This window comes from Oryctolagus cuniculus, chromosome 5, assembly GCF_964237555.1.
Source record: "Oryctolagus cuniculus chromosome 5, mOryCun1.1, whole genome shotgun sequence".
Classification (NCBI taxonomy): Eukaryota; Metazoa; Chordata; class Mammalia; order Lagomorpha; family Leporidae; genus Oryctolagus; species Oryctolagus cuniculus.
The window spans coordinates 143,409,602-143,431,497 of record NC_091436.1 but is presented as its reverse complement, the minus strand read 5'-3'; the positions used below and the strand labels follow the sequence as shown (position 1 = coordinate 143,431,497).

The 21,896-nt window shown below is 48.0% G+C and overlaps 1 protein-coding gene across 2 annotated transcripts; it reads right to left on the bottom strand.

Moving 5' to 3' along the window:
- Positions 1 to 1,148: 1,148 nt before the first annotated feature.
- On the bottom strand, positions 1,149 to 21,165 carry MYLIP (myosin regulatory light chain interacting protein). 2 transcript variants are annotated; one of them, XM_051832608.2, is made up of 7 exons: positions 20,857 to 21,165; positions 19,648 to 19,838; positions 7,276 to 7,461; positions 5,959 to 6,156; positions 5,201 to 5,365; positions 3,899 to 4,319; positions 1,149 to 2,724 (listed from the first exon to the last, which is right to left on the bottom strand). In XM_051832608.2, exons 1-7 carry the CDS (start codon positions 20,941 to 20,943, stop codon positions 2,635 to 2,637), a joined length of 1,338 nt encoding a protein of 445 aa, XP_051688568.1. In that variant the 5' UTR covers positions 20,944 to 21,165; the 3' UTR covers positions 1,149 to 2,634. The 2 variants fall into 2 exon arrangements, with proteins under 2 accessions (XP_051688568.1, XP_051688569.1); XM_051832609.2 differs by lacking the exon at positions 7,276 to 7,461 and having other exon boundaries at positions 20,857 to 21,151.
- Between the last annotated feature and the right edge of the window lie 731 nt (positions 21,166 to 21,896).

Genomic DNA, 21,896 nt, shown 5'->3' with positions numbered 1-21,896 from the left:
TCCCTGCTCAGAGCTTCTCTGAAAACTTTTTCCATTGACCCCTAATCACAAGTCACTACCCTCCTGGGCCCACATAGTGTTTTCCCTTGTAGTTTCAGAAGCCACCACGTTAACAGTGGTTTCCAGGTTAGTCTCTGAGCTTGGGGAGCCCAGGGTCTAGTGAGGTACACAATGTTATCTACTTCTCAGCCTGTCGTCAATGTGGCTAGTATTCTAGGATTATGGAGATGATTTAACATCTATTAAGAGACAGTATGTCTGGCCGGTGCCGTGGCTCACTAGGCTAATCCTCTGCCTGCGGCACCGGCACCCCGGGTTCTAGTCCCAGTTGCTCCTCTTCCAGTCCAGCTCTCTGCTGTGGCCCGGGAAGGCAGTGGAGGATGGCCCAAGTGCTTGGGCCCTGCACCCCATGGGAGACCAGGAGGAAGCACCTGGCTCCTGGCTTTGGATTTTGGATTGGCGCAGCGCACTGGCCGTAGCGGCCATTTGGGGGGGTGGACCAAAGGAAGGAAGACCTTTCTCTCTGTCTGTCAAAAAAAAAAAAAAAAAAAAAAAAAAAAGAGAGAGACAGTATGTCTTGATGACTGTTAAATTTCCAGGCCTCAGAAGTGACTTAGTGAGGATGCTCATTAAATGTTAAAGGAGCAAAAGCGCACTGATTTCTCGAAAGTGATGGAAGATTGACTTAGGTATGGGTAGAACAGAAAACGAATTCCATGTTTTCTAACTTTTAAAAATCATTTACTTCCTTCAGCTGTTACAGATAATGATCAGTTAAATGTATTCTACTGCCAGGATGGAGGCTGACTCTGCACCTGTCCCACCCAGTGACACACATGGCACCAGTTGCATTACCTTGCATTCTGCCACTCCCTCGCTTCTCCAACACTGTCCAGTCCTTTTCCTGATGTTTGCTTTTCAACCACTTGTGTATATGTATATTTTCTCCAACATCCTAATCTGCTAGCTCGAAAACACAGATGAGCGCGTAACTGGGTGAAATGGTCTCAAGTGAAGCCAATACACTAAACATTATCAAATCTTCCATGTTGGACCAAACTAGATTCCAACCAACATTGTATCACTGTGTCTTTTGATGGAATAAAATGGACTTAAATGACAAACACTGTAATAATACAAATATGATGTTTGCTTTAAAGTCTTTATTATTTTGAATATAAAAGACAGAAGTCCTCTAGGATATAACAGAGTTCTTTATGTGGAAACATCATATTTTTACAAGTGAAAAAATAAATACCTCTTGGAATAAAGGCTTATATGCTAATATGTGCCATAAAAAAGTAGAGTTTTAATATCTGACAAAATGTCTGTGCAAAGAAACAAATGCATAAACACAGTACTGCTACATTAAGGCAATATGAAAAGTATACTCAGACGTCTCAGTAAAGTGACAGTGTAGATTCTAGCTTTAACACAGCTAGTATTGCACCCGATAAGGTCATCAGGGTCTCTGCCAGGCGAGAAAACCCTGCCAGCTGACCAGCTTCCAAAATGCCCAAGTGAGAACGGAAAATGAATTTAGGAATAAAGAGACCAAGAGAAGCAAAACCCCTCCAAAACAGAGAGAGGGACAGCCAAGAGTTAATACTACAGGAAATGTAAAATAAAAATAAAAATAAAAAGGATACACTTATGTAGACACCTGCGATAAGGCTTGACGGTTCAAGCGAAGCGACACCAATGGGTGAAGCTGGAGTTGAGTGCTTGGGAGAATTCAGAACAGCCCTCGTTTATTTGTACAGCACAAGGCTGCACGCTCAGCGAGCCAGGCTCTCCCTTCCAAGGGAAACACTCTCCCATTTCCATGTTAAAATAATATATTCCATAACTCAGGAAGCCAAGGAGTGCATGACTACTCCATGGAAATTGGATACCCATACTGGTAGCACTTGATAATCAAAAGAATGGGCTGGGGGATGGGAGAGAGAGCAGGAAGCCGTCCACAGAATTATCTGCTTTCTCCTAGCCAGACTGGTTGGTTGAATTCAACAACAGTGTCGTCAGCTTTTTTAAAAGTCGCAAAATTGATTCTGAAATCTGTTTGCCTTCCAAGCATTCTTGAACGAGTTATAAAAACAGAAATGACATTAAAACGACAGCTATTTAAGAAAAAGTTTCCTATTAAAAATGTCTGGAGCTCCATGAGCATACAAAAAGAACCAAGTAATTCGTAAAACTCATTCTTACAAAATCTGCTGTAGGTATGAAACTTACCTTGGGATACATTAAGGAGACTTACACCATCATTTCCTAAAAAGTACCCCCTCCCCCCCTTTTTTTTTTGCTACATTGCCACTTAACTGCCATTACAGAAGATTTTACCTATTCCTTTACTTGATCCTCAAGAAATCAAAGTCCAAGGAATGCATCCATGTTCCAGGGCTCTTTCCAGTCTCCGCCCCTGGGCTTGTTGTTTCTGTGCATGGATGGGTTTTTGCAGTGATGAGTAGCTGTAGTCTTGTTTTTCTTTCTTTTGTTGTTGTTGTTTTTGTTTTGTAAACGTCGCATGGCAGATGGATATTGGAGTGAGATTTTCTCCACCATCAATCCTTCTCGGAGTCTGTGGCGGTGAAGTGCATGGAAGCACGGCGAGTCTGACGCACAGGGGGCAGGTTAGATGACAGTGAGATTGAGGAGACTGGTGTGGGTCGGCAGATAGACGTGCTGGACGTGCTCCACACGCGACCTGCACACCGGACAGGACTGCAAGAGAGAAGCCGACAGAGCCCATTAGCAACCTGTGCAGGCCTGGAGCTCTGGGCACCTATCACCAGCTGGGCTCAGGTTCTTAAGTGTGCTTGTGTGAGTGTTATCAGGCTTTCAATTGTGAGAAGTCTCTGCTTTCTAATGGATTTGAAAGTTCCTATTTTACAAGGACTTCAAGAATATTATGAAAATGTATAGACTGAAGAAAATTAATTCCGGTTATGGGTACATTCTAATCAAGGTACAATGAGTACAGTGATTACTGCAGACTTCCGTGCACACTGGGCCCCACACCTTAGAAAGGGACAATGTGGCCTCAGCCCAGCTGCCTGACTGGGGCCAGCACAACCAGGCTGAGGCTCATGTGGCCAGGGGGAATGGCCCTGTACTCGTTGGCCATAAGGACAGACCCAGAAATGGGGGTCACAACACTATGTGGGCAGAACAAAATAAACCCAGGCCTGCTCCTGGGGAGTAAGTCACCACAGCAGCACGAGCTACTCTTAGAAGGACATTGGTATCCTGTGGGCTCATCATGTATCCCTAAAAATAGCTCTGAAATTAGCAGCTTCTAAAGGACTGGGTGTTATTTAGGGCTGGTTTTACATAAATCCAGAGTGACATGTAGCAAATGCTTCTGAGAAATGAAGCCAAGTGAAAAAATTATCATTAACGGGAAATTTAAGGTCCAAGAAAGGAAAAATACTATCAACATAGTTACTTTTGCTTTTGCATTTTATTTTCGACTTGTTAATAAGCAACAGACAATCCAAGAGGCCCCTAGAGGAATATGCAATCATAACGGAAATTAATCATAAATACTCACAGAGTAAACAAACAACGGATGGAGACTCGAGAGTTAATTATAACTTGAAAACCTAAGTACTCTTTCCCAACCATTTTAGGTAACTAACACAGTCTATCCTCCTAAACATCAGAAAATAAGCAGCAATGTGAATTGGAAGAAACAGTCCTGGGTGTTGCTCCTTGGTCTAGCCACTAATTAGATGCACAGTCTTACGAATCTGAACCTTGCTTCCGGAACATGAGAAAAGTCTATGGTTTAGGGTTGTTATGCTGTTGGAAACAGCAAGCTAATCCAGAATGTTCCCCTAGGGCAGTGCCTTTGAGTGTCCTTACTCTGTATCTCATGAGCGACAGGTTGCCTCACCTGCAGCTGGGCGGCGCAGCTCTCACAGCACACAGTGTGGCCGCAGGGACAGAAGGTGGAGTTGATCTCCTCCTCACAGCACACCATGCACAGCATGGCCTCCTTCAGCTTGCGCAGCTTCTCCTGCAGCGCCCTGGTCTGCTGGCAGCTGAGGCCCTCGCAGCTGCTGCAGTTCATGCTGCTCTCGGAGGACTTCAGCGGGGAGCCAGGAGGGCTCTGGTCGCCCCGCGACACGAGGTCCACGACGCCCGCGTTGTACAGAGCCCTCCGGGCGTGGTCGTACACCTCCTTGGAGGTTCTTCTGATATCGAAAACGTACTTCTTGCCGAGGTTAATGTTTTCATTCAGAAATAGGGACGCCAAGTGGCCCTTCAAGTCGCGACTATACTGCATCATGACAGCGCTGGTCACCGTGTCACACCTGCGAGGGAACAGGGAATAGCAACTTTAACACCTGAGAGCCCAGGCAGCTCCCTGACTCAGACCTCGCTGTCAGTAGGAACAGTGGTGGCAGAAGACATGAGGAATTCCTGTCTGCATGCTTATGAGTGACTTCCTCCTGCTTCCCATGTGCCAAGGATCTCAGTAATGCCAACTTTGTTTTTCAAGGCCCCCAAAATACCTTCGATAAAGCAGCTGCAAACCTGGGGGGCAGGGGATGCCCAGCCCTCCTCCTGGATACGAGCAAGACTTTGGAAGAGAGAGCTCACTTTTCCTTGAAGCCTTGACTTGGATGTAAAAAATGCCTACAAATTTTCCATTCTGTGCCACAATTCATGTTTCTATTTGAATATATATAAACATCCTTAAGATGGTTATATATGCTTACCAATTAGGTTTCTTGGGTTTAATTGCTCAAATACCTAAGCCTAACCCCAACATGGCTTTACAGCAGCGTCTGCAATGAGCGGACCAACACTGTGATCACACAGTCCTTACTGCGTGCACTGTGAGGATCCAGACAGCAGCTCTCCCTGTCTGGTGGGGTGACCCCAGCCACCCTGCTGCCAGGGAAAGGCAGAGCAGTGGAGGGGTCCAGCCACCCACTGCTGTCCCAGGGAGAGGGGCTGCCGCAGGAAGGAGGCGAGAGACAAGCAGCAGAGCGCCTCTGCACAGCTCGCACACGTGCTGTCTGTGCATAAACTCCATATCGCCGCCACACAGAAGCAACGCGTTCAGCAGCAGCCGACTTCTCGATCCGTACAAGACCCACGGACACAGCGGTGCATGGAACTGCAGAAACCTGTCAACCAGAAACAGGAGAGCCACGGGGCCTGGGCCTCAAGTCCAAACAGTACGTGCCTGTAGAAAGCGTGCGTCTCCGTGATGGCGCGGTAGAGCCCGCTGGCTGCCCTGGTGCTGATCATCTTGAACAGGAGCACGATGCTGTTCCCGGACTCCTTGGTGACTGTCAGGTACACATTCTTTCCTGACTGCGTGGCCATCTGCACCACAGGATAAGCTATCCTGCAAGACGGGGAGGGAAGACTGAGCAGGCCCAGAAGGGGTGACTCATTGCAACGCGCGTGCCTGTGTAAGATCCCTGCTGGCTCCCGACCCAGCAGGACAGTCAGACACTGGATCTGGGGATGATCTAGGACCCCAGGGGCCATCCTGGACCCCTCCCTCTGGCTTATGTAGGCACTTAGAAAAGCAGTTTTGTGTACAAGGGGTCCTCAGCAAGTTTATGGAAAATGTGTGTTAAGAAAAAAACATGGAAGGTTTTCATTTTTTTTTTTTGGCACCAAAATAAGCTTATTTTTTAATTCTACTTTCCACGAACTTTAGGAAATACCTGAGCCAGAAAGGACTGGGCTAAGTCTGGGTGTGTGGAGAGGTGAAGGTGAGATTTTACTGCCACCCCAGCGCACACTGAGTTAGCACTGCAACAAATCACTGTGGCTTTCAGGGCCTGAATAAAATCAAAGTGCGCGTCAAAATGAAACGTCCCTGAGAGGTGGACCACTCAGTACATCCCTCTCCACTTTCCACCTCACAACGGTGGCTACAGACGCACAGATGTGCTGAGGTCTAAGAAGGACCCTCCAAGACTTGCTTACCTATTAATTGGGCTGAAGTCTTCTTTACAGATTGAGATGCCCTCAGGTCCAACCCCAATGAGGAGCTTCTGCCCTTCGCTGTCCCTCACAGAATGCCACTCGATGCCATAGTTCTCCATCGCTGACACGATCTGCAGGACCTGGTACTCCGCCGAGGCCTGGCTGGTCCCCTCCAGCTCCTTATGCTTCGCCACGATGCTGCGGGGAACAACGGGGCAGAGTTACGCAGACAAACCAGACACTCGTAGAGGCTGTGCGGCTTCCAGCAGGGAGTCTGTCATTACGATTACAGAAACCCCAAGCCATCGTTTCACTACTGGCATTTCGGTTATTTAGGAAATGTACTACAAAACATCTCTAAGACACTGCTTGAGAACTTGACTATCAAATACTCAGTAATATGCAGTAAAAAACACTTTTGGGGAGGCTGAATAAGGATGAATTGAAGCCTCACTGAAAATGTACGGAAGGCAGATTCCTGTGTGAGGACGCCTCATGCATTTGTCTACATTCACCTTATAAATTCCACCATCAGTGTGGCATCCTAAAGGGATCAATCAGGTCATCTCCAACGGACCGATTCCCCCGCTGCGGTGGAAAGCCTGTGATGTGGCCCTGGTGATGCCCTGCCACGTGTAACTTGTTCCCTCGAGTGTGGGCTGATTCACGAGTGTGCTCTCGTGAACACACTACAGGAGAGTCGCTCTGTCCTGGGAGGAGGTGACAGAACACACGGCCTTCCATCTAGGGCATCCTCTCTTGCTGGGGGTTGGCTGCTCACCCTGGGGGAAGCCAGCTGCCACGTGATGACACAGCCCACCCGGGCTTCAGGTGACTGGACTCCAGCAGGCACTGCCTGCAGACCCTGGGAAGTGTCCAGCTGCAAGGCCCAGCTAAGCCTGGCCTGGTCCCCAACCCACACTGCTCCCACACTGCTGGCTGGGTTGAGTGCTCAGTTTTGGGGTAACCTGTGATGCAGGAACAGACAACTAAGGTGTGAAGGTTAGGCCTCTCAGTTTAATGCTTGCTGGGGTGAAGACGAACACCAGTAGACATGAGAGACTTTTTATTGTAGGAAATTTGTGATCCTAAAAGGTGAGAGATTTAAAAAATTCTCACGACATTGTACCTCATGCAAGGACAGTTATGTGCTTTCTGTTTATAAGTATCTCAAACAAAAGGCTAATGAATCACTTGAGAACTGAACTGGGCCATGGCTTGGTCGTCAGCACGTACCACAGATGCACTTTCTTCTGGAAACTCTAACCAGCCGGCCGGCTGGGTGAACATGGAATGCAGCTCCGCTGGCAGCCTCACCTGTTCAAGGTGGCGCTGGAGAGCTCCTTCGCACACAGCTCCTCATAGTTGTACTTGGCCGTGTTCTGGTTGTAGTCCCCGAACTTGGTCTGGGCCAAGAGGGCACAGAGCTCCACTGCCTGCTCTGGGGAACAGGGCAGGTGGCCTGCCAGGAGGGCCTCCTTGATGTGCAAGAAAAAGATATGCCTGCAAAGCAAGGTGAGAATGAGGCTATGCTTGGCATGGCTGGCTTCCCCGCTCCACAGCTCAGCAATTTCGTAGTCACTTTGAAATTAGGAAAACTGAGCAATTTAAAAAGTACCACTGAAAGTGCTTAAGGATCGCTGTTTCTGTTTTTCATTTGCTTTTTGTTTTTCATAAGTATTTAGGGAAAATAAGTCTAAGGACTAAGTGTCTCTGGAACAAAACCGTAAGCCAAACGAAACAATTCTAATTAGGCCCAGGAATGGGTCACAAAATGTAACGTAACTGTGCACAAGCTTTCTGCATTGTAATGTTTTAAAAGACATTATTTAATTCCGAAAACCGTGATGGTAATGTGGATTCTCATATGGTCTGAAGGAACTCTGACTGACAAGTGCCTCACCATTCCTCCAAAGCTCCCCACTTCTCAGGTCTCGAGAGCCACACAGTCCATGTCCACCTGCCTGCAGTTGGCACCACCTGGATGGCCTTCGGGCCCTCAGACCAAATTCACCATGGTTCTTCCCAAACCTGCTTCTTCTCCTAGCAGAAACCATGGACTCCTGACTCGCCGACATTGCATTCCCACCGCCACTCTGGTCTCCATGAACTGCTGAAAGCCAGCTCCCTGCCTCCCGCCTGGACCTCTGCGCGGTCACAGGCTTCACACTGTCCTCAGGGCTGCTCTCCCCAGACTCTGGGCAAGTCCCCCTCCTAGCTGCTCGCTTCTAGTGCAAGCTGCTCAGAGTCCTTCAAGGGGTCCCCACCGCCGGTGGAGAAAACACGGCGGCAGCATGAGCTCCAGGGTGCAGAGAGTCTGGCCAAGCCTCCCGGCCACATCCCTCTACCTTCAATGTGCCAGGAAAGAGACAAATCTCCCAGGAAAGCCCTGGAAGCACTTGCGGCCACGCCTCTGCTCCTGCTGCTGCCTTGTGTGGATACCCTTTGATCCATGTGGTCTACACACCGCTTATTCCTCCAGTACAGGTAGAGGTGGTACCTCCCTAACTGCAGTGCAGTCAGCCACTCACACTAACCTCTTAAGTGCCTACAACATCTGTGGGCTCCATAAGCATGCGTGCAGCTGCCTCTCATGGTCTGTGATCAGTTTATATTCCAACCTGCGTTTAAGGCTGCCTTACCTGCATACAACACCACATTCTACACTGACTGAAAGGTTGTTGCACCTAGGAATTCTGGGAAAATTCAGGTCTCACTTGTCTTGCCCAAGTCTGAAGAGTACCTAAACCGTAGGGACAAACTTGCCCAGGTTATAAATTTTGTCCCTGACATATGTCAAGTTTTAGTCTTCCTTTGATGGCTTCTGGGAGCCTCTGAAATATGCTGACAGGCCACAAGAGTCCCGCGATCAGTGGGTGACTCATGACCATTGGTAATGCCCACTTTGGCCAAATGGGGTATCCTTGCTCTAGTCCTCAACATTGCTTTTATTTATACATATTTTATTTATATATATCACTGATCTAAAGCCAGAGATTCAATCAACTGAGGACCAAAAAATAGAATTTAAAAAATATGTCTGAACTAGAACAGGCAGACATTTTTTTTCTTGTTATCATTCCCTAAACAACAGTTTATGCAGTGTTTACACTGTGTTAGGTATTACAAGAAAGGCTATGGGAAGATGTGTCTAGGTTACGTAGAAATACTGCAGCATTTTATAGAAGGGACATGACCACCTGTGTTTTGGTATTGGGGCAGGGGGATTTCCTGGAGCAGAGCCCCAAGGAGATCCCATGACACACCGCAGGCAGAAGGGCTCCTGGGAGCAGGGTGTGAAGAGGAAGAAGGAGCAAGTGTGGTTTGCAAAGGTAGGGCAGGGCTACACTGAGACTCTCAGAACAAGAGTCCCTCATCTTCCTTTAACTGACAAATGCTTAAATCCAAACTTGTGTACCTTCTACAATGACAAAGAAATAATTTTATTTTTAAAGATTTATTAATTGAGGGCCGGCGCCGCGGCTCAATAGGCTAATCCTCCGCCTAGCAGCGCCGGCACACCGGGTTCTAGTCCCGGTCGGGGCGCCGGATTCTGTCCCGGTTGCCCCTCTTCCAGGCCAGCCCTCTGCTGTGGCCAGGGAGTGCAGTGGAGGATGGCCCAGGTGCTTGGGCCCTGCACCCCATGGGAGACCAGGAAAAGCACCTGGCTCCTGGCTCCTGCCATCGGATCAGCGCGGTGCGCTGGCCGCAGCGCGCGGGCCGCGGCGGCCATTGGAGGGTGAACCAACGGCAAAAAGGAAGACCTTTCTCTCTGTCTCTCTCTCTCACTGTCCACTCTGCCTGTCAAAAAAAATTAAAAAAAAAAAAAAAAAAAGATTTATTAATTGAAAGTCAGAGTTAGAGAAAAGACAGAGAATCTTCCACCCACTGGCTTACTCCCCAGATGGCTGAGATGGCTGGAGCTGGGCCAGGCTGAAGCCGGGAGCCAACATCTTCCTCTAGGTCTCCCATGTGGGTGGCAGGGGCCCAAAAACTTAGGCCATTCTCTATTTCTCTTCCAGGCCATTAGCAGGGAGCTGCATCAGAAGTGGAGCAGCGGGGACTTGCACCAGCGCCCATACAGGATGCCGGTGTCACAAGTGGCAGCCTCACCCGCCATGTCACAGTGCCGGACCCGAAGAAATAATTTTAAGTTACTAAACTGCCAGAAACCGCAGTTTCCCCTTATTCAAAGCTTCCATAAAGAAATCACAGTCAGAATGCAAAATGGCACAGGCAAAGGATAAACACGGTTTTTATTAACCCAAACATCTGCTAGTCTTTAAAGTATTTCTGACATATGGCTAAGCTGAGAAGGGGGCCCCTGCTGGGGCAAAGAAATGGCTGCAAAACCCACCGGGTTTGAAATGGCGACCCGAGGGCTGAGGCCCAGTCTGCAGGGGCTCCCGGGGCTTGCCAGCGGCTCGGCAGACTTCACCTTGGTTTCCTCGCCTCTGTCTGTACTCAATCAGGAAGATGTGCTCTGAGTCCAGGCTTATGTAGGAAGACATCATGTGCTGAGACACTTGAAGGTTATCTCACAAACTTAGTCTTCCCAATTTAATTACTGTGCGTGCAGAGAAAATTTCAACTTAGGTTCTAACTAGAGTCGGAAGCCAGTTCCTGTGTTATTAAATAGTCAGTCTGCAAAAGCAGAGTTTCAAAATTGATGCCATTTCTTTTTCCAAGCTCACGCCTGCTTGGGAGAGACAGCTGCCAAAATGAAAGGCAAAGGGGCAGTAACAGACCGTGAACAGGAGGTGGGCAGCCTGGAGGAAGGCTGATCCCTTCCCAGGTGGGTGGAGCCAGAGGATGGGTGGGGGTGGGGCACCTGGCCCTTGCTACAAAGGCCCCTTCTAGGCTGCACTGCAAACTGCTGGGTGAGCTTGAAGAATCCCCTCCTTACAGCTTACAGACACTTGCTGATAGGCCCTCACTGCATCTGGCCGCTTCATGGCTATAAAGCAGTCTTTGGGAAGTCAATACCCTGCCCTGGAGCCAGGCTGGGTCAAAGGATTAGCTTCTTAGGACAAATCAATGCATCCTATCAAGACACCAGCCTCAACCTGGCCGGTGGGTGACAAGTCTTTGCTGTCTAGGAGACCGACACAGAGGAGCAAGGGGCACAGCCACAAGGGGCCATCAGTGGGTCCCAGGTGCTCTTTCCAAGAGGGAGGGTGGTGGCGTGGGTCCAACAAGGACTCCAATGACGGCACAACACTTAGGAGTGGTTTTGAGTCCAGTATTTTCTCCTGTTCCCCCATCTTCCCTGCACCAGCTGCTCCTGGATTTGCCTCTTCCTTTTTGGTGAAGTGGGTGAAAGGTTATTAGTAGTACCCAAACCAGCAGATAGGGCCACTAAAGTGGATGACATACCTAATCCAATATAGGTTACACCCTATCATCACAAACAGAAAGCCTTGGGGAAACCTATTATTTTTGTCTTTGGCAAATGTCTGTGAACATGTCCTAGGGACATAAGCTCAGATTGCATTTTCTGAACATTCTTCAGGTTATGGTGTGAAATTCATTCTGTAAGTTTCACCCAGTTACTAAGCAGATGGATAGTTTCAGTGTATGGACCACAGTTTGGGGACCCAAGGTGATATATTCTGGGTAACTCATGTCCTTGGCATTATGGGGATGAACAAGTATTCAGTGACTAGAGTTTTATGCAAAATTTTTAAAAACTGTGTGAGAGGTCTGGCACTGTGGTGTAGAAGGTTAAGCCGTTGCCTGCCATGCTAGCATATGGTCACCAGTTTGAGTCCTGGCTGTTCCACTTCTGATAGAGCTCCCTGCTAGTGTGTCTGGAAAAGCAGTGGAAGATGGCCCAAGTCCTTGGGCCCCTGCCATCCATGGGGGAGACCTAGAGGAAGCTCCTGGCTCCTGTCTGGCCCAGACCTGGTTGATCTGGCCATCTGAATCAGTGGATGGAAGATCTCTTTCTCTCCCTCTTTTTATCTTTCCTTCTTTCTCTGGATCTCTGCCTTTCAAATAAATTAAAAAAAAAAAAACTTGAAAAAAAAAATGTAAGGGCTAGTGCTGTGGCACAGTAGGTTAAGCCTCTGCCTGTGGCGCCTGTATCCCATATGGGTGCTGGTTAGAGTCTTGGATGCTCTGTTTCAGATCCAGCTCCCCTCCCTGCTAATGGCCTGGGAAAGCAGCAGAAGATGGCCCAAGTGTTTGGGCCCTGGCACCCACATGGAGACCTGGAAGAAGCTCCTGGCTCTTGGCTTTGTATCAGCCCAGCTCTGGCCATTGCAGTCATTTGGGAGTGAAGATCTCTGTCTCTCCCTCTCTCTGTCTCTAACTCTGCCTCTCAAATAAAAAAATCTTCTAAAAAAGTTTTAAGAATGAAATAAAAAATGGAGTGAATGAAGGGCTACACCGATTTTCAATTTTATAATCTAAATATATTATTTCAAAGAGCTTCAAATTTCAGTTCTCAAGAATTAATTCTCCTGGCAGTGTTGAGGCAGGAAGTTAGGTCTTTTATCTTTTAAACACAGTGACCAGAGAACTCTGCTACGACACCAGCCGTCTCACAGAGCTGCTGGCCAGAACTCAGGGCAGCCTTGCTCCTGGTCACTCTGTTTCTGCCCTCCAGTGATTTCAACAGTTGCAAGGTTTTGGCAGCGCTTTTCATGACAAATGTAAAATGGTTCTATCCAGATTCACTACTACACTCAAAATTTATGTAGCTAGCCTGAACCATCTTTGAAATGGCTGAGCAGCTATTTTTAAAAAACTCTCAATTACTGGTTGTTGAACTGTGTCTCTGTGAAAGGCCTGACTGAGGCTGGTGGTGGGGAGTAATGTGTGGCCTGTCCCCTGCCAGAGTAGGACCCCGCTGGAATCAGGCTGTGGCCTCCCTCCAATGAGCCCCTTAGCCACGTCAGTTTACTTTAAGCCAAACTCTGACTGCCAAGTTATACTTAAAAACAATCAAATCACAACAAAATTGCTATGAGAGGTTTCTGTTGTTGTTGGTGTTTTGTTTTGCTTTACTATCTTAAATTTCAGTGAAACAGAAATCAGTTTAGGATGGATTAGAGGCCTAAATGTAGAAGTTAAAACCACAATGCATTAAAAGCTAAACATGACCAGGCACAGTCAGCCAAAATTACAACAGAAAAAAAAAAAAAAAAAGGATAAGCTGGACTTCACTAAAGTTAAAAACTTCTACCCCCCAAGGCATCAGGAAAACAGGCAAGCCACAAGAGGAAATACATTTATACAACATACATGTAACAAAGGTCTGGCATCTAGAAAATACAGAGAATCTGCACAACTCAAAAATAAAGGCAAGGGGGCCAGCACTGTGGCACAGAGGGTAAAGCTGCCGCCTGCAGTGCCAGCATCCCAGATAGGGGCCGATTAGAATCCCAACTGCTCCACTTCCCATCCAGCTCCCTGCTAACGTGTCTGGGAAAGCAGTGGAAGATGGCCCAAGTTCTCTGGCCCCTGCACCCACATGGGAGACCCAGAAGAAGCTCTATGCTCCTGGCTTCAGATCAGCCCAGCTCCATTGTGGCCATTTGGGAAATGAACCAGAGCATGGAAGACCTCTCTCTCTCTGCCTTTTTGTAACTCTTTCAAATAAATAAAATTTATTTTTTTTAAAGGCAAACAATAAAATTGGGTAAATGACTTGAATAGATACTTCACATTGCTTTGGGAGCAGGCCTGGCAGTTACTTGTAAAACTAAATGATTACCTACTCTGTGACCCAGCTTTTCTATTCTTAGGTATTTACTCAAGAGAAATGAAAACACCATGTGTCTGCAGAAAAAGATTGGGATGAGAGTGTTCACAGTGGCTCTATTTGTGCTAGCTGGAAAACAGGAGTCATCAACAGAAGGCTGGACAGACAGCAGACTATTCACGCGAGGGAACACAGTCCAACAGGAGAAAGGAACAGCAGTGTGGACAAAGCAGCCAGACAGAAGTGTACCTATCGTACGACTCCACACACACAATGCTGACCAGACACAGGAGTCTACAGTGCAAAACACGCAACAGTGGGTGCAGTGGGGAGGAGGGTGGGACAGAAGGGAACAGGGAACTTTCTGAAGTGATGGTCATGTTCCAAATCTTGATGGTCATTTCGTTAGAACAAGCGCATCCATTTGTCAAGACTCATCAAATAGTATAATTAGGATCGACATATTTCACTATATGTAAATTTTTATATCCAAAGGAAAAAAGCAAATTGTAGGCATACATGAGTTCCAGTTATTGACATGTGTATGAAGTACAGCAGGGGAGCATACTTATACACAAGTTATTCAAGTGCATTGAAGACACAGATTGAATGGGGATGTAGAGGGACTGAGAAACAGATAATTATGTAATGAAGCCAAGTACAGTAAACTAGTTATAGTAGAATGGAGGTGAGAGTACACAGGTGTTCCTTGTAAAACCTTCACCTTTTCTGCCTGTTTGAAAATTCTCCTGGTAAGAGGAGAAAATACTAGTGAAAATTCTGTGCAGCTCCATCTGAAAGGAACCAGCAAACCCATGGCATGGAGGGCTTACAATTGGGAAACTCGTCTCAGCCCAGTCATTACCTAGTTAGGTTTCCACTAGGGCTTTTAAGGGCTCCTCTAGGAGCTGCTGTAGTGCTGCAGCAGGTTAAGCTCCCAACTGCGATGCCAGCATCCCACATGAGCAACAGTTCCAGTCCTGGCTTCTCTGCTTCCAATATAGCTCCCTGCGGATGTCCCTGGGGAGGCAGAAGATGGCCCAAGTACTTGGGCTGCTGTCACCTACGTGGGAGGTGCAGATGGAATTCCAGGTTCCTGGCTTTGGCCTGGATCTGACCTGGCTGTTGTGGCCATTTGTGGAGTGAACCAGAAGATGAAAGTGCCCTCCTGTTCTCTCTGTAACTCTGCCTTTCAAATAAATAATTTTTTTTTTTTTTTTAAGGAGATCCTCTCAAAATGCCCAAAACACAAAATGACAATCACTGATGAAAAGGTCCCTCCTCAGGTTCTAAGGAAGATAAAAGTTATGGAGGGAGGGGAAGTCCCAATTTCAAAAGCAATTATGGCTCATACCTGAATACTATTACTTGAAAGCATAAAACCTGTACTTGTAAAACATGTACTCATTCACAGCAGGTACCTGTCTAGGCAGACCGCATCCAAGCCACGCAGGACTAAGTGTTAACTACAACCTTGTCTTAGGTGCGTTTATTCTGCCTTCCAGGGAAGGTTACAGCATGTTCAGACCTAATCACCTCTTTAACGGCCTTCAAATCATGAGTTTCTTGCTAGGTCCTGCTCCTGGCACAGAAGAGCGCAGGGACCAGGTACAATGAGATAAGGAACACACCTCCTGACCTGCAGATGCTCCACATGGGGTCAACCTGAATCTGCCTTCTAAATACACAGATTTTACTAAAAATGACATTTTCCAAATATTGTTTGAATACTTTATGCAAATATGTAATTCTCAGAAATTCAAAAGGACTCTGAAGGTGCCCAAGTGGAAGCTCCTTGGCTAAAATACGTGTGTGTGTTTTAACACAGACATCCCATAGTCTCAGCACAAGTAAAACTCGATGAAATGGAATTCAGAAATTCAACTAATTCCTTCTTTGGAAATAATACATACATTCACTTTTATCTTTTCACTTTCCCAAGGGCCTATTTTCTGCTTGAACATGTCAAAGAGAGAGAGAGAGAGAGAGAGAGGTGTCATTGTATTCTTAGGCATATGGCTGATGTGCAGATCATAAATGACACCTGTATCATAGATAAATAATGCAGCATCAGCATTCTTTGGAGCTCACTCACTCTGAATCACACAAATGAAAATCGTGTAAGCAATCTTTACAAACTACTGGCCAAGTTCTGAGAGACTTGGGACACGACTTAGAGGCACTGGCTAGGGCTGATCTGATTCAGCTGATTGGTCTGACCATTGTATTTACTTAGAGTTTGCATGTGACATTTGCTCTCAGGATTTAAACAATGCCATCTTTCCCCAATTTCCAAAATTCTACATGCTGGGAGACAAGGAAAACTGTTAACAAATACTTAGGACTACCAATTTTCCTAACTTAGAAAAAGTGATGCTGTAGCTGGCAAACACTCTAAACCATACAAGGTGGAAGCCAATAGAGGTTCATGTTAGAAAGGAACTGACAGTCACCGTGAACACATGTGGGACAGGGTGCAGGGGCGAAAGCAAGCAAGCAAAAGAATGCCAAGCACTGACCAACCTAGTTCCAAACAGAAGAAAGTCACTAATAAATATTTTTTAGTGGTGAGATTTTAGCTACTCAATTATTCAGTTTACAGAAGCAAACTGAAAAAAAAAAATCAATATCAGTACTTGTTCACCCCTCATTTCTTTATTTCCAAGTTTAGTTACCTGTCTCAACAGGTATTCATGCACCAGGCAGTAGCCAGACTTTGAAGGTACAATGTTGTGTCAGCTCCCCGTGTAATGGAATTTGGATGATTAGGGTGACAACAAACAGAGTGTCACTTAAGTAAACGTGGTGTTATTAAGTCATTGAATGCTACCAAGGAGACACTGTGTAAGCAGGGCTACAGAAGGCTTTCCAGGGGATGGAACACGGAGCTGAGGTCAGGACGGCAGGAGGGAATAAACAAGGGACATCAAGCTCATGGCTGTGCTCGCAACATGAAATCTTGATGCAAATGAACTCTAGGATCACAGCATTTCTGTGAACTCAGGTCTCGCGGAGTCTTTGTACCGGGAGTGTGTTTTCTGGGAAAGAGGATTCAGGTGTTGGAGAGCCTGAGTCAAGCGAGACTGTCCCTAGCAGAGACCACAGAGCTCTCTCTGCTAGGCTCTGGCCAAGTCAGGAGAAACAGAGATTTTATTGGCAGCGGGTGGTATAATCACACTGTGTTGATGAAGTATAGACTTCTCTAATCTCCGGTTTTTAAAATGTTGACAAAATCCAGTCTGAATTGCTATGAATAACTGAAAGCCCTTGAAAGGCAAGAATTTCCAAGATGATTATTTTAGATCTCCTTCCAGAATGCATCAATTTGTTTCACTTTTTGTTTCAATCCACAGCATAGCAAACATCTGCTGAAAATACCTGCTGTCTCCAGCTCTAAAAACGTGCCAGCTGAGTTGGAAAAACCTTCCCCGCCCTTCTTCCCACCCCACCCCCTTCCCTTGGGAAGCCCCATTCAACAGCCAAGCTAAGGATCTGGGTAGAAGAATTAAATCTAAAATTAGGCCAAATCAGAGACCAAGCTAATTCTCTCCTATACCATTCTAAGCAGACATTTGGTATACTTATTCTATCATCAGGAAAACAACATCAAAGCAGAAGCTAATAATAATAACAGTAATAATACGCTATTGCTAGGAGGAATCTTTTTTTCCTGGGTTTTCAACTGAAATGAAAAGAGGGCTTTCCCCTGTCCTCAGACCTCTCGCATCCAAACAGGCCTTCCTGGCCGTCACTCTTCCCAGTGGGCCCTCTAATTGACGCGAACTAGTACGTTAACTGCTCACAGGCCAGCTCCACCACGAGCAGGCTGCTTTAATTGTCCACAGAAGATGACTCTGCCAGGACACTTCAGCACCACTTAATGAGAGGTCCAGACACTTGCAGTACACTAAATGCACCCTCATGGCTTGACTTAGTAGAAAATCACCTCTTATAACCAGATTGTCAAAGCGGGGCTTACTCACTACATAAACAGATCTACTGTATATTCACAGATCATCAGACATCCAAAAGTTCGTCAGCCAGCTTTATTTTGCTATGTTGTTTGATAGTATTATGCACATAAAAACAATGTTAAGTGTAAACTGGACGCATTCAAATCCGGATGTACTCATTTACAGGTACAAATGCTAATAACACTTTATCTAGTTACTGAAGCAGAATGCTTTATAAACCGTAGGTGGCATTTTCCCACTAAGTCTGATATTTCAGCCAACCCCATGAAAACAAATAGAATTTACCAATGCTATCATAAGCCAGTCAAAAGTTTGGACTAGCCTACAATCAAACTGCTTTCAAAAATCAGGTAAGATTATCTGGCTGAAGTAGGTATGTAGGGGTGCTGTTAGCCACGAATCTCAAGGGTTAAAGTCAATTGAGTCAAGAAAGGAAAAACCAAGATAATAAATTTGTTCAGGTTCTAATTTATAAAATGCCTCCATTTCCGGCATGAATAAAATGGATTTGACACAAGTTATTAACCCAATTACAGGAAAACACAGGTAGTGATCATCTAGTCATTAGCTACAAAGTCTGAATGCATTCACACTACAAATATATTATTCTACCATCACTTTCATTGTTTAAATGAAGTATTTGGCCCTCTAAATGTGTGCAGATTTAAAACATTTAAATTGGGTTGTATCTGGTAGCCCGAAATAACTGAAAAATCATAAGACTATGTAATGAAAATTCCACTATGCTTTGTTATATATACTTTGTCTTTTATTCTACTGTGAGTTACGGCAGTGAAGTGCAAAGCAGAAGCTTTCAAAAATTAGTTTAAAGAAAAAAAGCCCATTTTGATTAACATAGACAGCTATAACTTCCTTAAGCATGCTGTCACTTGAATATTTTGCAAGATATTTTCAAGAGCACTAAAAATTCAGTATAACTGCTTCCTTCAGAAATAAAACATTTTCCTCAACATTTTGAGTTTTATAAAAAAACAAAGTGGAAATTTCAAACTCAAATAAATACTATTTCAAAATGTATTTCTATCAGCTCTCTGATAAACAAACCAAAAAAAAATCTTTAAAGAATATTGCTCACTCATCATTATTCAAAATTTTCAGAATCACATTTTTCACATGCATGGCAGATTTCCAAGGCAAAGGATTATGAAAAACATTACAGCTTAGATCCAAGTTTGCTGTTTTTAAAAGTAGCCATTTTCGTTTTTTTTCTTTTTGACTGCTTTAGTAAGACTGAAGTCTTGCATTTTAGCCATAAATATTAAACATAACTTTCCTAGTTTCACTCACCCTTGAGAAAAGTACTAAGTCAGTGCCAGAGAGAACACATTTTTGTTTAAAAAAGATCATTTGCTTCAGTTGTCTACCACTAGTGGTGGATTTTCACAAGGCAGAGAGAGACTCCCCAATCGTGTGCAATGTATTTGTGGGTTAGGATTCAGTTACAGTAGCCTTAAAAGAGTGCTCTTATTAAGTTTTCAAGAAACTAAAAACTTCAAAAATTCTGCACAAAGCCTGACAGAGTTCTCTGCTACACACTGTAATCTGACACTGGCCGAAGCTGACCAAGTTTAAGTAACCCAAGAGGAACTGTTTCCTGCTTTCTGTTAGAACGTCCACAGTGACCTACAGTAACACTGCCGAGGCAGAGGTTACTATCGGCCATTGGATGCTGCTGTCAGGAAGTAGGCAGTTTGGTGTTTCTCTGGCTGGTTCTTTTTTTTTCCCCCATGTGACAACAATCTCAAGGGTTTGTGGGAATTCTACCCAGCTCTCCCATTAAGTTTATAAAAACAGGAGCTGCAAAATGCGCCCAGGCCAACTATGTGGCTCCCTCTTCAACCAAAGGGCTGTGCCCTGCAGAACGTGGGTAAGGAAGGCATTCACCGCACCAAATTTGCCTGTGAACACCCCGGGGAGGCTGCTCCGGCGCCCCCTAAACAGAATCTAAGGTGCATCTGACAAGGGTCTATCTGAGTGCCGCTTTACCTCGTCTGCTCCTGTAAGATGAGATGAGGCTCCACGAAGAACTTGACTCTGAGTTTAAGCCGGTAAGGGGCCAGCCCGTCCATCTGCTGGGAGATCCGGTTTCTCAGGTTTAGCCATAAACTTTCACCTTTGCTACCGGTAAACTGCAGTCCAAAATAGTCAACTTCTATGATTCCCAGTCGCCTGCACACCTGAAGTCAAAACAAAGGCGGCACGGATGAGCAAACGGGACATGGGGTCAAAGGAACCCGGGGCTCTCTGGAGCTGAAGACTGCTACAGTTCTGCCAAAACCCACCGGTGCTGCGACGCTAACCGCTGGCTCCAGGACGGAGACCTGTCCCTCCCTCCCTCAATATCTAGGGCATGCCCACAGCAGCCCAGAAAGAGCAGTGCTCAAGAGCAGGGGCATCTTCAGGGTCTCTTCCTTCTGACTCCAGTCACTACGATGCCCGGTACCAGCACAATCCACAGAGCTGCTCCGACAGCTATTATCTGGGTAGTGTTAACCACCTGGACTCCAAACACACACACACACGCACGCACGCACGCGAGACCCGCCACAAGTGTCAGCTGTGCGTCACACGAGGTTCTCCAAACCTCTCCTGTCTACACGGCGTGGGAGCACAGCGTCCCCTGGGATCAGACCTGCTGCCTGCCGAACCAGCTCGGTTCCCCCTTCGCTCTGGAAGGAAACGCGGGCTTCAAGGCAGCCAAGCAGGTGCACCCACAACTACAGTACCTCTGCCCCCGCCCGCAAATCCGAAGATGCAGGTGAGTGCTCCGCTGGAAACGCGGCACGGGACAAGGGCCAAGCTTGCCTGCCAAGGCACCCTGGGCCCGAGACCGCGTCCACTCACTCCTTTTTGGGACGTGGGTGGCACTGCAGGGACCCCACCGGCGGCGTCACGCACACACACCTGAGGCAAGTGTGCTGGGCCGCCTGGCTCTGGCAAAGTGCCGGCTTGCGGGGGGGCTGGGCTGCGCTCCGGGCTCTGCCCGCGCCCCCGCGCCAGGGGCCCCCGCAGCGCGCATCCTCCGCACCCCGCCAGCGCGCCCGGGAGGGGGTCGCGCGCCGCACGCCCGCAGCGGGATCGGGGTGCGGGGCCCGGTGCCTGCCTGGGGCGCGCTCCCTGAGGCGCCCGGCCGCCTTCGAGGCCCGTCGGCCTCTGGAGACCGACGTGGGCCCGGACCTGGGTGCTCGCTCTCACCTGATTGAGGCAGTCCTCGCCGTTGGCTTTCGCCTCCACCTCCACCTCCATCAGCACCGCGTCCGGCCTCGTCACATAGCACAGCATGGCTGGGGCCGCCGCTGCCGCCACGGCCACCTCAGCCACCTCCTCTTTGGTGTACGCGGGGCTACCGCCTCGCCAAAGCTCGAACCCAGCCCCGGGCTCGGCGAGGGCTGCAGACAGACGCCCGCGGCCGCAGCTCCGTCCCCGCCACCCCCTCGCCCGCCAGCCCGCCCGCCCTGCCGGCCCCCGGGCACTCCGCGGCGACGCCGCACTCCAGCAGCCAACTGCCTGCGCCGCGACAGGCGCTCCCCTGATATAGCGGCTCCGCCCCCTCCGGCTCGGGACCCGGCCAATCGCGGCGCCCCTGCCCCTCCTCCCGCCGCCCCATCAGCCAATCGGGGAGCCCGCTCGGGCGGCCCCGGCCACCAGCGCCGCCTGAGTTCCCCGTGCCGCTGCGGGAGGCGGCCGCTGGCGGGCGCCTGGAGCCGCGAAGGGGTTGGGGGGGCCCGGAGAACACCCGGTGCCTGTGCCCGCTGGGCGACGCTGCTCCTCGCGAGCGGTCGCCTCGGGCTGCTGGCGGCGACGTCTCCCTGTCGGGGGCTCGACAGTGAGAGGACTAAACGCCTCCAAGCTGCCCCTGAAACATGGGGTCCCTCCAGGAGGGCGTTTGGGTCGCGAAAGCCTAAAAAGAAGAGGAGCCCCCGCGGAGCCCACGGACGCCTACCCGCCCCCTCCGGGTTTGCCTCCGTGTCTGGTTGGGGACGGCAACCCAGGCGGTCCCTTCGTGTAGACCCTGGCTCCGAAATAACAGCGACTGAATGTCAGAGCGCCTTGCAGCCGCTCGCAGATGAGGGTCGGCCCTCTCTAGGGGCTTCTGTTGGCTGAGCCCTGCCGAATGAAAGCCCCCCGTCACGGGGCCCCAGGCCTTCTCTCAGGCTGCCCATCCCGTCTCAGGTCTTACCTCGGCTCAGTCAGCCAGCATTCAGGGAGCCCCTGCTGCATCGGGGACCCCCCAC

Excerpts from the sequence above, each read along its gene's own strand:
- MYLIP (XM_051832608.2), bottom strand. The coding sequence starts at position 20,943 with ATGCTGTGCTATGTGACGAGGCCGGACGCGGTGCTGATGGAGGTGGAG. Across the intron at positions 7,462-19,647 it reads ATCTTACAGGAGCAGACGAG|GCATATCTTTTTCTTGCACA; the intron begins GTAAAGCGGCAC and ends CTTGCTTTGCAG. Across the intron at positions 5,366-5,958 it reads GACTTCAGCCCAATTAATAG|GATAGCTTATCCTGTGGTGC; the intron begins GTAAGCAAGTCT and ends CCCGTCTTGCAG.